General features: G+C 39.4%; 1 protein-coding gene across 3 annotated transcripts in view; it reads right to left on the bottom strand.

Annotated features, from left to right (window-relative positions):
• Positions 1 to 12,658, bottom strand: part of NBEA (neurobeachin) — a 365,422-nt gene that overhangs the window by 200,850 nt on the left and 151,914 nt on the right. For all 3 annotated transcript variants that reach the window (XM_088668226.1, XM_088668227.1, XM_035114662.3), the window contains one exon: positions 9,085 to 9,251. In XM_088668226.1, coding sequence (XP_088524352.1) covers positions 9,085 to 9,251 — 167 coding nt within the window. The remainder of the gene's footprint in view (positions 1 to 9,084; positions 9,252 to 12,658) is intronic.

Consider the following 12,658-nt stretch of genomic DNA (forward strand, 5'->3'; position numbering starts at 1 on the left):
TCCTGTTACTGTCTTATAAAAAGCAAGAAATTTGTGTGAAATTAGTGTTGCAAGCTCTGTGTGTGGCTGCCCCTGCATTTGGTTCAGAAGCCATAGCTAGCACAGAATGCTGCAACTAGAATACTGAGTGGTACATCCAATGCTCTTTTCTGGGGGGGACGCAGGGGTACGCATACCCCTAAACATTTTGTGAATCTTTGTACTTTTGTCAATTTACTGTATTTATTTTTCCTGATTTGAACTATAAAAGGGTGGGGGTTTTTAGTCAAAATGAGAGTACCCCTAAACATTTCTCTTTTTTTAGAAAAAAATAATCACTGGATGCACCTAGACACACACATATTACACTGGTGCTGAAGGATGTGCACTAGCTAATAATTGGTTACTGAGCCAAGCTCAGGTATCTGAAGAAGTGTGCATGCACACGAAAGGTCATACCAACAACAAACATAGTTGGTCTCTAAGGTGCTACTGGAAGGATTTTTTTTTATATTTTGTTTCCGTTTCATTATTGACATATAATGCGCTGAACAATAGGGTTACAGTATAACTAGCAGACCACCTATACTACTATAGGCCAAATCAACCTTTATCATAATCAGAGGAGACTGCAGCCAACAAATTGCCATTGGAAGCCTCTCAGAACTGGCCCTTTCTGTTACAGCACCAACTCTCTGGAGGTTCAGGCAACTTCATCTGTTGGATGTGTAAAATATATCTTAAAGCTCAGTTATTTACCCAGGCTTTTCTAGATGTCGGAAAATGCTAACTTATTCAGCTGCTGACTTGCTGTTTTAAATGCATTTTTACATTTTAGTCTGGTCCCATGTGAACTATGGATGTCTGGAAAATGTTACCCTACAGCATCATCTATGGCTACGTAACTCATGGCCAAATGGCATAAAATGTACAGAGACACAGCATATATAGAAATCAAATTTTCATTTCCACAAACCAATAGATTTGTTGTTGTTTAGTCGTTTAGTCGTGACTGACTCTTCATGACCCCATGGACCAGAGCACGCCAGGCACTCCTGTCTTCTATCTATTGGTCGTCTCAAAACTCCATGGACAAAGACAACCAATAGATATAAAGCTATAAATAACTATAAATAAGCTGTGATTTCTGCATATGAGGGGGTTGGACTAGATGTCCCTTGGGTTCAACTTCCAACTCTACAATTCTATGACAGAATGGAAGAAAATAGTTTGTTAGCCAGCAGGCTCTTCTTATGTTCTGATGTCAAAGAAAGAGCATGGTGTTTCTTCTCCACTCCCTGCCAGAAAAGATGCTCACTTCTGACAGTTTCCCTGGGTCTGCAGAAACAAGGAGAAAGAACACTTTGGCCCCATCCATCGGCCAAAGGAACAAGAGCCACCAACTGCGACTGAAGTAAGAACATCAACAAGAAAAAGGTCTAAAACTGGCAATTCTTTGCAGTTCAACATTCTACCTTTGCCCTCCATCCCCTTCAACTGTGTGTACAGTATTGTAATTTTCATTTGTAAGCCTGCTGGCAGGGCTTGTGTCTCTTCTTTTATTAACAGCTTTGGGAGACAATAACGGTCTGAAAAGTGGGATAAAAATGTAGTTGGCCTCCGCCTGTCCCAAGAGACAATGAAGTGCACCTCCAGGGGTGAAGTCAAAAAATGTAGTTGATAATTATTATATAAAAGGCTGCTGGCCATCCTTCGTTGGAGGATGTAAGAAAATGCATCATCACTATGTGTTTCCGTGATAATGGTGCCTTGTGGCTACGTATTTCCAGAGCCCATGATGTACCCTGTAACGTAAGATTAGTATGAGAAGACACTTGACTTTCCAAATAAGAATAATTTAGCAGTGGCTACTATATGTGCTTATGGGGCATGTTCCTTTGATTATATGATCCTAAATCAACTGATACGGAGTTAAGTTTATTCTGGAGATGTTAATAAAATTCCTTTGCTCCAGGTACCAGCCAACCTAATATCACAACAAAAAGGAAAGCCACCTCCTCATAGAAAGCACAATGGTGATGATTTTAAGAAGCAACTATAGCAAATGTATCAAGCAACAGAAATCAGACAGCAGATTTATATTGCTTAAGGGCTTAATATTTTACAGCAGCAGCATTAATGGAAAAGTTAATGTAGCATTAAAAACAGTGTACAGCTCAGCTGCTGCCATATAGCACTTAGGTCATGGAAATAATGCATCACTGGGGGGGGGGTTAAGTTCTTTTTTGCCTATTGCTTTTCTTAGTTTTAAAACTTTTCTACATTATGTAGTTTCCAAAAAAAAGATTACCCAAAAGCACACATTACTGGCAAGAAGCTCTTCTATTAAATATCCAGAAATAAATTACACGTGCAAAACATGTAAACTATTGCAAAATTGTAAACTGCTCTGTGATCCTCAGATGAAGGGCTGTATAGAAATTTAATAAAGAATACTCCTGATAAAATATTATTTAATTCATGTAAATGTTCAATGAATTTCTACAGTTGCAATGAATGAGGGTTGCAGTGACTTTTAACGCTCAATTAACTAAAGTAGAAGGGGAATTTCTGTTCCTGCCTCATTCCTAGTGAAAATCAGCTTTGTGTGTACTCAGTCAGCTTTGTGTAAGTACACTAGTATTCTCACTAGTCAGTCAGTCACCAACTGTGCACTTGCATGATACCCTTTTCTATCTTTCCTTCAGTGATTAGACCAAGACCCAGAACCCAACAAACCACTCCATAAAAGTCTGCTGAACAATAAACCCTTTCTTACACTAGTTGCAAGCCTAAGCAGGAAGGAATTTAAAAAACTTGGCTGCTACATTAAAGAAGATACTTCTGCATGATCATTTACAATTCAACAGAATCCAGAGCAGGGCTTCAAATGTGTGAATAGGTTAGAGCTCAGCCAAGCTCATGGACGACACCAAAAATGTACAAGTTGGCAATGAATTAGACCCTTGTGTGTGACTAGAGTTTTAAAAGCTATGGTGTGAGAAATGATTTTTTCACCTATATGTAACCGCACTCCCTCTGAAAGGGCAGGTGTATTGTTTTGGGGTGATCGTGGATCCATCTCTGTAGCTGTATCTCAGTTGTGAGGAGCAGCAGTTGGCAGCTTAAGCTCCTATGCTGCTATGACCATTGCTGGAAATGAGGTTACCATGCATTGATAACCTCATAAATTCCTAGACCCCTTGGAACCAGACTATCTATGAGCCCACTTATTTCCGCATAATCTACCCAGGTCACTGTGGACTACGGATGACTACACTGCAGCCTAGTGAGGAAGAATTGGTTGGGATGCAGAGGTTGGCCTTCTCTATCATGGCACCTGCTATGTGAAATGAGTTCTCCATGGAAAACAGGAGAGTACCAATGGCGAGGTACTTCAACAAAGAGTTGAAGACTTACCTATTTTCTCTAGTATTTCCTGACTGTTGATATTATAAATTTCCTGGTTCTGGCTACTGTAGTTTCTGTACTATGCACTGATTATTCATCTGGGTGCTTTTAATTGTTATTTATTCGTTTTACTGATCTGTGTATATTGTGAACCACTTTGATATTTTATGTGAAAAGTAGCATATACATTTTTAAAGCAAACAAGTAGACAAACATATTAGCAAAAGTCTTCCACAGTAAGTTCTGTTATCCACTCAGTTTTACAGAACCACCATTGTTTTTCTCATCCATTCCCATGAGAAACATCTTGAGCTAAATATGTAAAGAAGCAGATTCAATTTTGCTCTTGACTGACACACATCACCATGTTCCCGGCTGTTCTTTTCTGACTGGGTTCAGTCAATTTAGTCCGATAGATTTATGATGCGGTAGTTCAATATGGAACTGCTCACAAGGTCTTTTGAGATGCTGTTAAGCTTCTTGCAACAAATCCTACTACTTCTGTCCAACACACACTTCTTTCACACACATTGAACCCCCAGTTTTTCACTAAGAGCAAAGGTTTGTCCACGGAGTGCAGAGATTAAAAATGTTTAGTGTCCAAGCTACAATCACATGGTACTTAAACAAACGGCAGCTGAAATTGGAGCATCTGCCAGTGCAGGAGAACTTCCCTTTCTCTTGTTGCCACCCTCCAGACCTCTCAGGGAGGCGGTACATGAAGCTGAGTGCAGGGTCTGGGTCACTTCATATGTGGGAGAGGTGGTCCTTGAGGTATTGTGGTCCTGAGCCGCATGAGGCTTTATAGGTTAAACCCAGAACTTTGAACTGGGCCTAGAAATTGGGTTTTGAATGTGCTTAAGAAGCTTCTTTACATAAAAATTACTATTTAAGGTATTGATGTCCTGCCTAATAACCAGAGTTTTGGAAGCAATATACAATGTATTTTAAAAGAAGATACAAAGGATGAGTAACTTCTAAGATGAAAGAGGCAGAATCGCCAGCAACAAAATTAAAGAGCAGTGAAATGAATTGGTCAATCAGTTAAAAGTACTACCCAATTTTGTTTAAACAGCAAACCTTTTAACTCAGCACCTTAAAATAATAAGGGGAATGGGTATGCAGAGAGAATAATATATAGGAGAAGATGCACTGCTGCCCGCCACCTACCTCACCTCAACTACCACACCCTCTCTTCATCTCCTTTGTTGAGTACAGTTAAAGCTAATCATGCAATTAATCCTAAATGCAAATTGATACAAAAACTATGCACCCATTTCCTGATTTTCTAATTTCTTTATTAGATAGTAAAATTATGCACTGAGAATTCTTGCTGAGAAGATGGTAAAATGTGGGCTGAACAATGTTGTGGTTAATAGGATTCACAGCTGGTTAAATGACTATACCCAGTAAGTGCTCATTAATGTCTCTCTGTCAACCTGGAGAGATGTCCCAAGTGGAGTGCCACAGAGCTTTGTCTAGGCCATGTGCTGTTCAACATTTCTATAAATGACCTGGATGAGGGTGCATAGGGAGTGCTTATCAAAATCTGCAGATGACATCGAGCTGGGAGGGATAGTTTATGTCATGAGCTCTGTGGAGATGTCATGGAGAAGATGGAAGGATCCTGACTAGGAAGGGGAAGATATCAAGGAGCTGGAGCTAGACAACCAAGGAGAGGGTCCAAGCAAGATGAGGGAGGTGAAATTGGGCCCTCAAGAAATGTCTCAGCTGGAGGAGGGCGCTGGTGATTGAGAGAATCAGGAGATGGATCCTGGGGAAGGTTCAAGTGGGTTGCCAGACAGCTGTCCCACTCCTGTGTATCAAACACCTTTAGTACCCTAAAGGGGTAGCTGCTGCCCATGCTGCCAGCTCCTCCTGTCACTCCTGTCAGTAAGGAGCTTTCGACTGAGGAGATGCCTGAGAGTAATTTGGATACATGGAGATGCCAGCACTGGCATGAACAAGTCTCACAGATCCAGCACACTCCGGGAAGCATCTGTTTGCTTGCCCAGACCAAAGAAACCTATTGTTCGCTGTGTGAAGGCTTATGTCCACCCTGTTCTTCAAAGGAAGAGACAGAGGGTTTGTCACTCAATAGATCAACATCTCAGCTTGTGCTTAACCATGCAATTCACCTACTGTCACTTTAACCATTGTAACACTTAGATTTACATATTTAAATTTCTGCCAGAAACAGAAACCTGAGTTTGAGTGAGGGCCGGGAAAGCTTACAGCATTAGATCCAAATGATATTGAGAAGCTGAAACACTGGGCAAAATAAACATACTGAACATCAACCGAGATAAATGCAAAGTCCTGCATTTAGAGAAAATGAAAATAAACCAAAGGCATGAGAACCGAATAATGAAGACCTGACTTCAAAGCAGTAGGTGTGAAAAGAATCTAGAAGTTTTAGTGACTCAGAACATGAGCAAGCAGTGTGGTGCAGCCACTGAAAAAACTAATGCAATCTTAGGCTGCATAAGAGAAGCCTAGGCCTATGACATCATGAGATGTCATAGTTTTACTCTGTTCTGTGTGATTCAAGTTGCATCTGGAGTACTGCATCCAGTTCTGGGTGCCATATTTTAAGAAGAACATTGGAAAAGTAGAGTATGTCCAGAGGAGAGTGGCCAGGAGGGTGAGGAACCAGGAAACCAAGCTGGTTATGCTTTGCTTCGAGAAAGGAAGACATGGGCAATGGTCTTTACATACATACATGATTGTCGGGCAGAAGATGGAGATCTGTACTCTGATGCGGCAGAGGGTGGGATTAGAACCAATGAGGAGAAACTGCAGGAAGCAGCATTCAACTAAATGTTTGAGGAACCTTCCTAGCTCTGAACTATTAGAGAGTGGGACAAACTGTCTCAAGAAGTGGTGGGTCCCCCTCACTGAAGGTATTTAATATCAGGGATAGTGTAGTTGCATTTTGCATGGAAGTGGAAGAACTAGATGACTTTCAAACTCCCTTTCAGCTCAATGATGTTATGCAATGTCTTCCTCAATATTACCTGAAATCACTTTTTGTTTTAGGAGGTGGAGGTGGAGTTGTACCCATGTTTTGTTTGTCTTAAATAAAATACCTGTTTTAGCAGTGAGAAAGGGAATCAAAACTTCTTCTGAAATCAATAATGTTGAGTATAATCTTTGAACTGTGTGCTTTTCAGTTGAAATAACTTGCTAGGATCATTGTTTCAATGTCTAGCAGACGCATTCTGCGAATCATTTAAAATGTACTGTTGTTGTTGTTGTTTAGTCGTTTAGTCGTGTCCGACTCTTCGTGACCCCATGGACCATAAAATGTACTACAAGGAGTTAAATTGATGTGTTAGCAGATAACAACAAATCTTTTGAAAGGAGTACACTTGTAGATTGTTCCAATCATTTCATGTGCTTTCTTCCTTCATTGTTCTAAACATCCCCATACCATACTTAATTACCATGACTTCATAATCACTTTTCATGTCCTTGATGTTGAAATATGTATTTTCTAAGAATACTTTCTCCTCTGGTTTGAATTGCTGCAAGTCCTGTCTCAATCTCTTTGTTTCAAAGGTTTGTTCATTTTATTATCGTATATCCATTCCCTTCTAAAGTCTTTCCTTTCTATATTATTATTTCTCATGTCTACCATTCAATATCCAGTTTCACTTTTAGTTGGTGTTTACTTAACCTTATCATTTGAGCTAGAATCACTCCTGTTGCTTCAGTTTTTATTTTCTCTTTTTATCTGGCACCATGCATTTCAGCTGACATTTTATTTGACAGCTTTTTCTCCATTCAACATCATGTCCTGCTTAGGATAGCTTTGCCTACTGTTTTATTTATTTGTGTCATTCTGATGGCTGTTTTTTTTTTTTTTTGGCTTTTCATGATCTATACTTCCTTTCTTTACAGCTGTGTAGTCTCTAATCACTTCCTTTTAATCATTGTTTAAACATTATCTTTTCACTCCACAAATGCAGATTCATATTACCAGCCCATATTAATAAAGGGCTACCATCCTAACTGGAGAATTTGAGCTTCCATAAAACTTTGGATTTTGGCAGAAATAGAGGTTTCACTGTTATCAGAAAACGACTCCTCCTATTGGTACTATATTTTTTTTATATAAAAAAATAATCTGATACAATTTATAGTCTTCAATTTTTTTCTTCACTTTTCTCCAGCTTACATTTATTTTGCCAGTTTTCCCTTTTTGTTATTGTTTGGGCAAGACTTTCATTTTCAGAGGAAAGTGTTTTCCCTTAATCTCCAAGCATTTTGAAGATATTTAGCCCTCTTTCAATTTAACAAGACTTTGTTACCCCTTTTAAAGTATGTCCCCATTAAGTTTATTATGCTCTTTTTTATACAATTCCTAATGCACGTCGTCTGTCCATTTTATAAAGTTTATATTCAGAGATTACCGTAACCCACTAATTCTCTTCACTGCACCAGTATTCTATTAAGTCCATTGTATCTATAGCAAGGAATCTTGTGGCATCTTAAAGGATTTAAAAAATACATTATGGCATAAGCATTTGTGAACTACAGTTCACCAGATGAACGAAGAGTTATCTTGAGTTCCAAGGTTGTTCACCCATACATCTATCTATAGACTGATAGACAGACAGACAGACAGACAGACGAAAGTCGGAAGTAAATAAAATGCAGAAAAGGAAATAAGAAACAGGAAAGAAATGAAATCATTACCCCATGTATATTTGTACTGCCAACTCAGGATAATACTTCATTCATCCAATGAAGTCAAGTGAGGTTTATAAAAGCTTATGCCACAAGTGCTGAACAAAAAATTAAAACCAAATAATCTCATTCTCAAAGTATTACTATGACCCAATAAGAAAAGAGAGAAGGAGAATAAAGGTGAAACTGGTGCCAAAAAAATTGATTAAAAACACTTAGTTCACAAAGGTTTTATCCTACAGATATTTAAATGAGGTTCCACTTGTAGATTCCCATTTTAAAATTGAATTTTAACATTGCATTTAATCTGCATTTTAATTGAATTGTTTCTTTTATGCTTGTTTTGATATTTTTGTTGTTAGCCGCCCTGAGCCCGGTCTTGACTGGGAAGGGCAGGGTATAAATATTATTATTATTATTATTATTATTATTGTTGTTGTTGTTGTTGTTGTTGGAAAAATAAAATGGTAAAACAATGCTATAAGGCCAACTATATACCAAAGCACCACAGATATTTTTTTTTCTTGGCTCTTAAATCATGTGATTATAATAAACAATAAACTGTTTATATGTCTGCATGCACACATACTATTTTTCCTAATTTATTCCGCTTCCATGATGCATGTTTCAAAAAATGAATTATTTGGGGTGAACTGACAAAGGAAATGCCAGGAGATATTTGCCAGGGAAGCAGGGACAATGAATTTTTCAAGACACTGAAAGGCCACTTTTGGTTCTGAGACACTGCCATATATATATATACATACATGAGTGCAAAACCCAGCAACTAACAGCAGACTCCTCATCTGATAGCAGACAACCTAAATATAAGATTCCATTCAGTACCAGAATATGCCTATAACACAGGATGAGCTGTATGATCAGGAACGGATTCTGGTGAATTACATTACAGTCTCAACTGCTCACTATAAAGACATGACACATCCATTTAAAATACCAGTTCAGAAGCATATAATTATGTTACGATGATTAACAACATACCTATGTGAGACAGCTCCCCAAGCACCATGCTTATTTGTTAGGATATTCAGTATTTTCTGTTTCAGTTGATTCGCAGTAACATGATCTCGATGCTTGGCAGCACTGATAAGATGGTCACACATCTTCTCCTCTTCCCTTCTGTCAGCAGCATATTGGGCACACTGTGACTAGAAAGGGAAACCATGTTTATTTTTTCAGTAAGCAGTTTTGGAAAGTGGCTGAAGAAGACTCTCCCCCCCCCTCCATGTTCCACAATTGCTACTTTTTCAAAGCATTCGCTATAATACATACATAAATGAAATACAGCAACATTTGCTTAATAAACCTGCTTTGTGCTAAATGTGGTCCATAGAATGGATCCAAAAAGAGTGCAAGCAGTGAGACACTTCTTCTAACCCAAGAGGGGTCTGTGATATATACTCATTTGACCATCCAGCTGCAGTCAGTTGCACATCACATGCACATCACTCTTGGTCCCTGGCCCTCAGAAGCTGCTTTGGGGTGGGTACAGAGGACTGCATTCATTGGAGGCCAGATCTTCTGCCGCTGTGGATCCTGCCACCCAAGGTGATCCCCTCACCTTGTCTCATGGGGGTGGGGCAGCCCTAGCACAAACCTGAGGTTTGTTCCAGTGCATTCCCATAGCGGAAACCCATGGTGTCTTGTAGTATCAACATTTGGTGACTGTTGAGTAAATCAGAATTTACTCTTGTTCAAACTCCAAAGCTGATGTCTCGCCAGAAGAGCAAGGGGCCAGTGAATTTGGATACACTTGTCCCAGGATAGATCCCCACAGCAGCTGCCTGGCTCTTGGTCCCACCACATACCTCCCCCAACAGGAGTAGAGGAGATGATGAGGTTACTCGAGAGGATGGACATGTGCAAGTAAGCTAGCTGAGAGCCATGAAGAGTGGAGGCTCCAGCTCGTATATGAATGCCCAATCTGAACTGAGCACCAGTTTATCACCCACACGAGATTACAATTTAATGAAAGTCAAGTTAAACACTCATTGTGGACCCAAGTGCAGTATGCACGTGACAGGCATGAGGAGAGAGCCAGGAAATAAAGACACAGGACATTGGTGTTGGGCTGAAAATAGGCCAAAACTTTATTGATTACAAATGTCAGTAGGCTGTGGCAAAGGCACTGCGTAAGTAGGATCAACCAGCCCATCTGCTGATTATTTTGGCTGGGTCGACCCTGAGTTAAGGGTGATCCTATAACGTATATAAAACCAGGGCAATCCCACCAGGCCTGTCAATTTGGGAGGCTTCTATGTCCCATTTGGCCCTGTGTCCAGTGTCTCCTGAACAGAGACACCCCCTCCTGGACCCCTTCAGCAGGGTACCCAATGGGCTAAGGATCCAAATCAATGCCTTATCAGCCAAAAGGATGTGATCAGACTAGATGTGAAAACCACCAGACTAGATGATCCTCAGGGTTCCTTCCCTGGTGTTGAATATGGCGAACAAGTATTATATTCCCACTCACCTTCAGGCAGGACTAAACAATGCAGGGTGAGAATTCCCATAATGAACTGAGCTGTGAGACTCGAGCGCAATTTCCTTATATGAAATATAGGTGGACTTGACTGAGAATTGTATCCACCAGGTCTGGCATTGCAGCCAAGCTACCCAGCCCATCTCTCATTGACCACTTTAAACAGCCAGTTCCCAGTGTTTCATGAGGCCATGGAGGGAGGCATGAGCATTCCCCAATGGCTGTGCAAGGCAGGAAAGATGGTCCCTGCCAGGCTGTGCCCGCACTGCAAACCAACTCTCCCCAGCATTGCACCAGTAAACGGCCATCATAGCTGCCAAGTTATCCCTTTTTTAAAGGGATTTTCCCTTATGCTGAAAAGGCTTCCTCGCGAGAAAAGGGAAAACTTGGCAGCTATGACGGCCATTGGCAAAACATTGGAGAATAGAACCAAGTTTACTTCCTACTGATCAATCAGTAAACTATATCTATATACTAAGCAGTGTGTGTGTTTTTGTATGTGTGTGCATGCATGCAAAGATATTTGTGTATCCTGCATATTCTACCCATTATGAAATGCTAAAAGTTTAGCTAAATTTATTTTGAGAGCACAGACATTATGGGGTTAATTATTTTTTCAATTTATCTTCTTGTACCAAGAAGCACCAATTAGTACAATGATCTTCTTCTGTAATGAGGTTAATATTTCATCAGCTCATTGGACAGTTATATCAAATGTTCATTTTTCATTCTGAGCAATTACAGAAGCTAACAGAATGAATGAATGTTAACTGTGGAAATTGTGGTTCTAGAATACAGTAATTGGACTTTCTCAATAACGTTTATGAAATGAGAGTTTCTACAGCTAGTTATGTCAAACCAAACCACACAGATTTTGTACCTTTACAGCATCGAAAAGGCTAGTGAAAAGGATACGTTTAGCTGTTTTACTTGGTAAAAAAGATTTTCACGCAGTGAATAATTGTTAACAAAACAAAAGCAATATAAGAAATATATATGAAATTGAGTCTTTTGTATCTAGCAGATTTTTCATTTAAAAAATGCATGCACAAATGTGGAAACAGGAACAAATATAAAGATCAAAAGCATCTGAAATGTGGCTGTACTTTAGAAATGTCACAATCACATGCATTGCCCTTTTAGGCAGGGACTCAAAGAAGAAGAAGAGTTTGGATTTGATATCCCGCTTTATCACTACCCGAAGGAGTCTCAAAGCGGCTAACAATCTCCTTTCCCCTCCTCCCCCACAACAGAGGTGGGTGGGGCTGAGAAACTTCAGAGACTCGCCCAAGGTCACCCAGCAGCTGCATGTGGAAGAGCGAACCCGGTTCCCCAGATTACGAGTCTACCGCTCTTAACCACTACACCACAGATGCATGTGCGTCCAAGGACTACTAAGGGTGCATCAAGATAATTCCAGATTTCTTCTTCTCTGTGCAGCTACTCCTAATTTTCTGAAACAAGTTTTCTGGGCACAAAAGTCTGTAACTCAGAAGTATGTCTAGAAGTCCATCTCTAACTATGGTTATTTAAATACATCTCTTAATATTAATTCAAATAACAGGTTTTATACTGCCTCTCCAAAGCATTGTATTTTTGAAACAGCAAGATCAGAAAAATTTGAAGAATCTCACATTTGAGAAAGATCTTGGTTTGCTTACTAGAAAATTGACTTAGGTTTTTCCCTTAAGGGAATTTGGTTAATATTCTAAATTGTATTTGCTAACTGAAGCTGGAAGCTAATTGAATATTCTCATTTTGTCTACAGTTCTGACAGATCTTATACCGCAACAAATTCTTCAAAGGGCAGATAACTCAATCTTCTACTGTCATCTTGGTTTACTGCATGATGCTCTGATAAATATCAAATGTTATTTACTGTTGAAGCAATATGAAACCTCACTCTGACATACACTTAATTGTAAATGTAATTTTTTTTTAATACCTAAACTCAAAATATCCAGAATATGCTTCGTAATAAATTTGTTGCAATCCCATATGACAAGTGACTGCTGTCTCAGATGACAGAATAAAGTAAAGGTTATATATACAGTACTGAGAAAGAAAATATCA

The sequence above is a fragment of the Zootoca vivipara genome, chromosome 4 (genome assembly GCF_965207765.1).
Source record: "Zootoca vivipara chromosome 4, rZooViv2.hap1.1, whole genome shotgun sequence".
NCBI classification, from domain to species: Eukaryota; Metazoa; Chordata; class Lepidosauria; order Squamata; family Lacertidae; genus Zootoca; species Zootoca vivipara.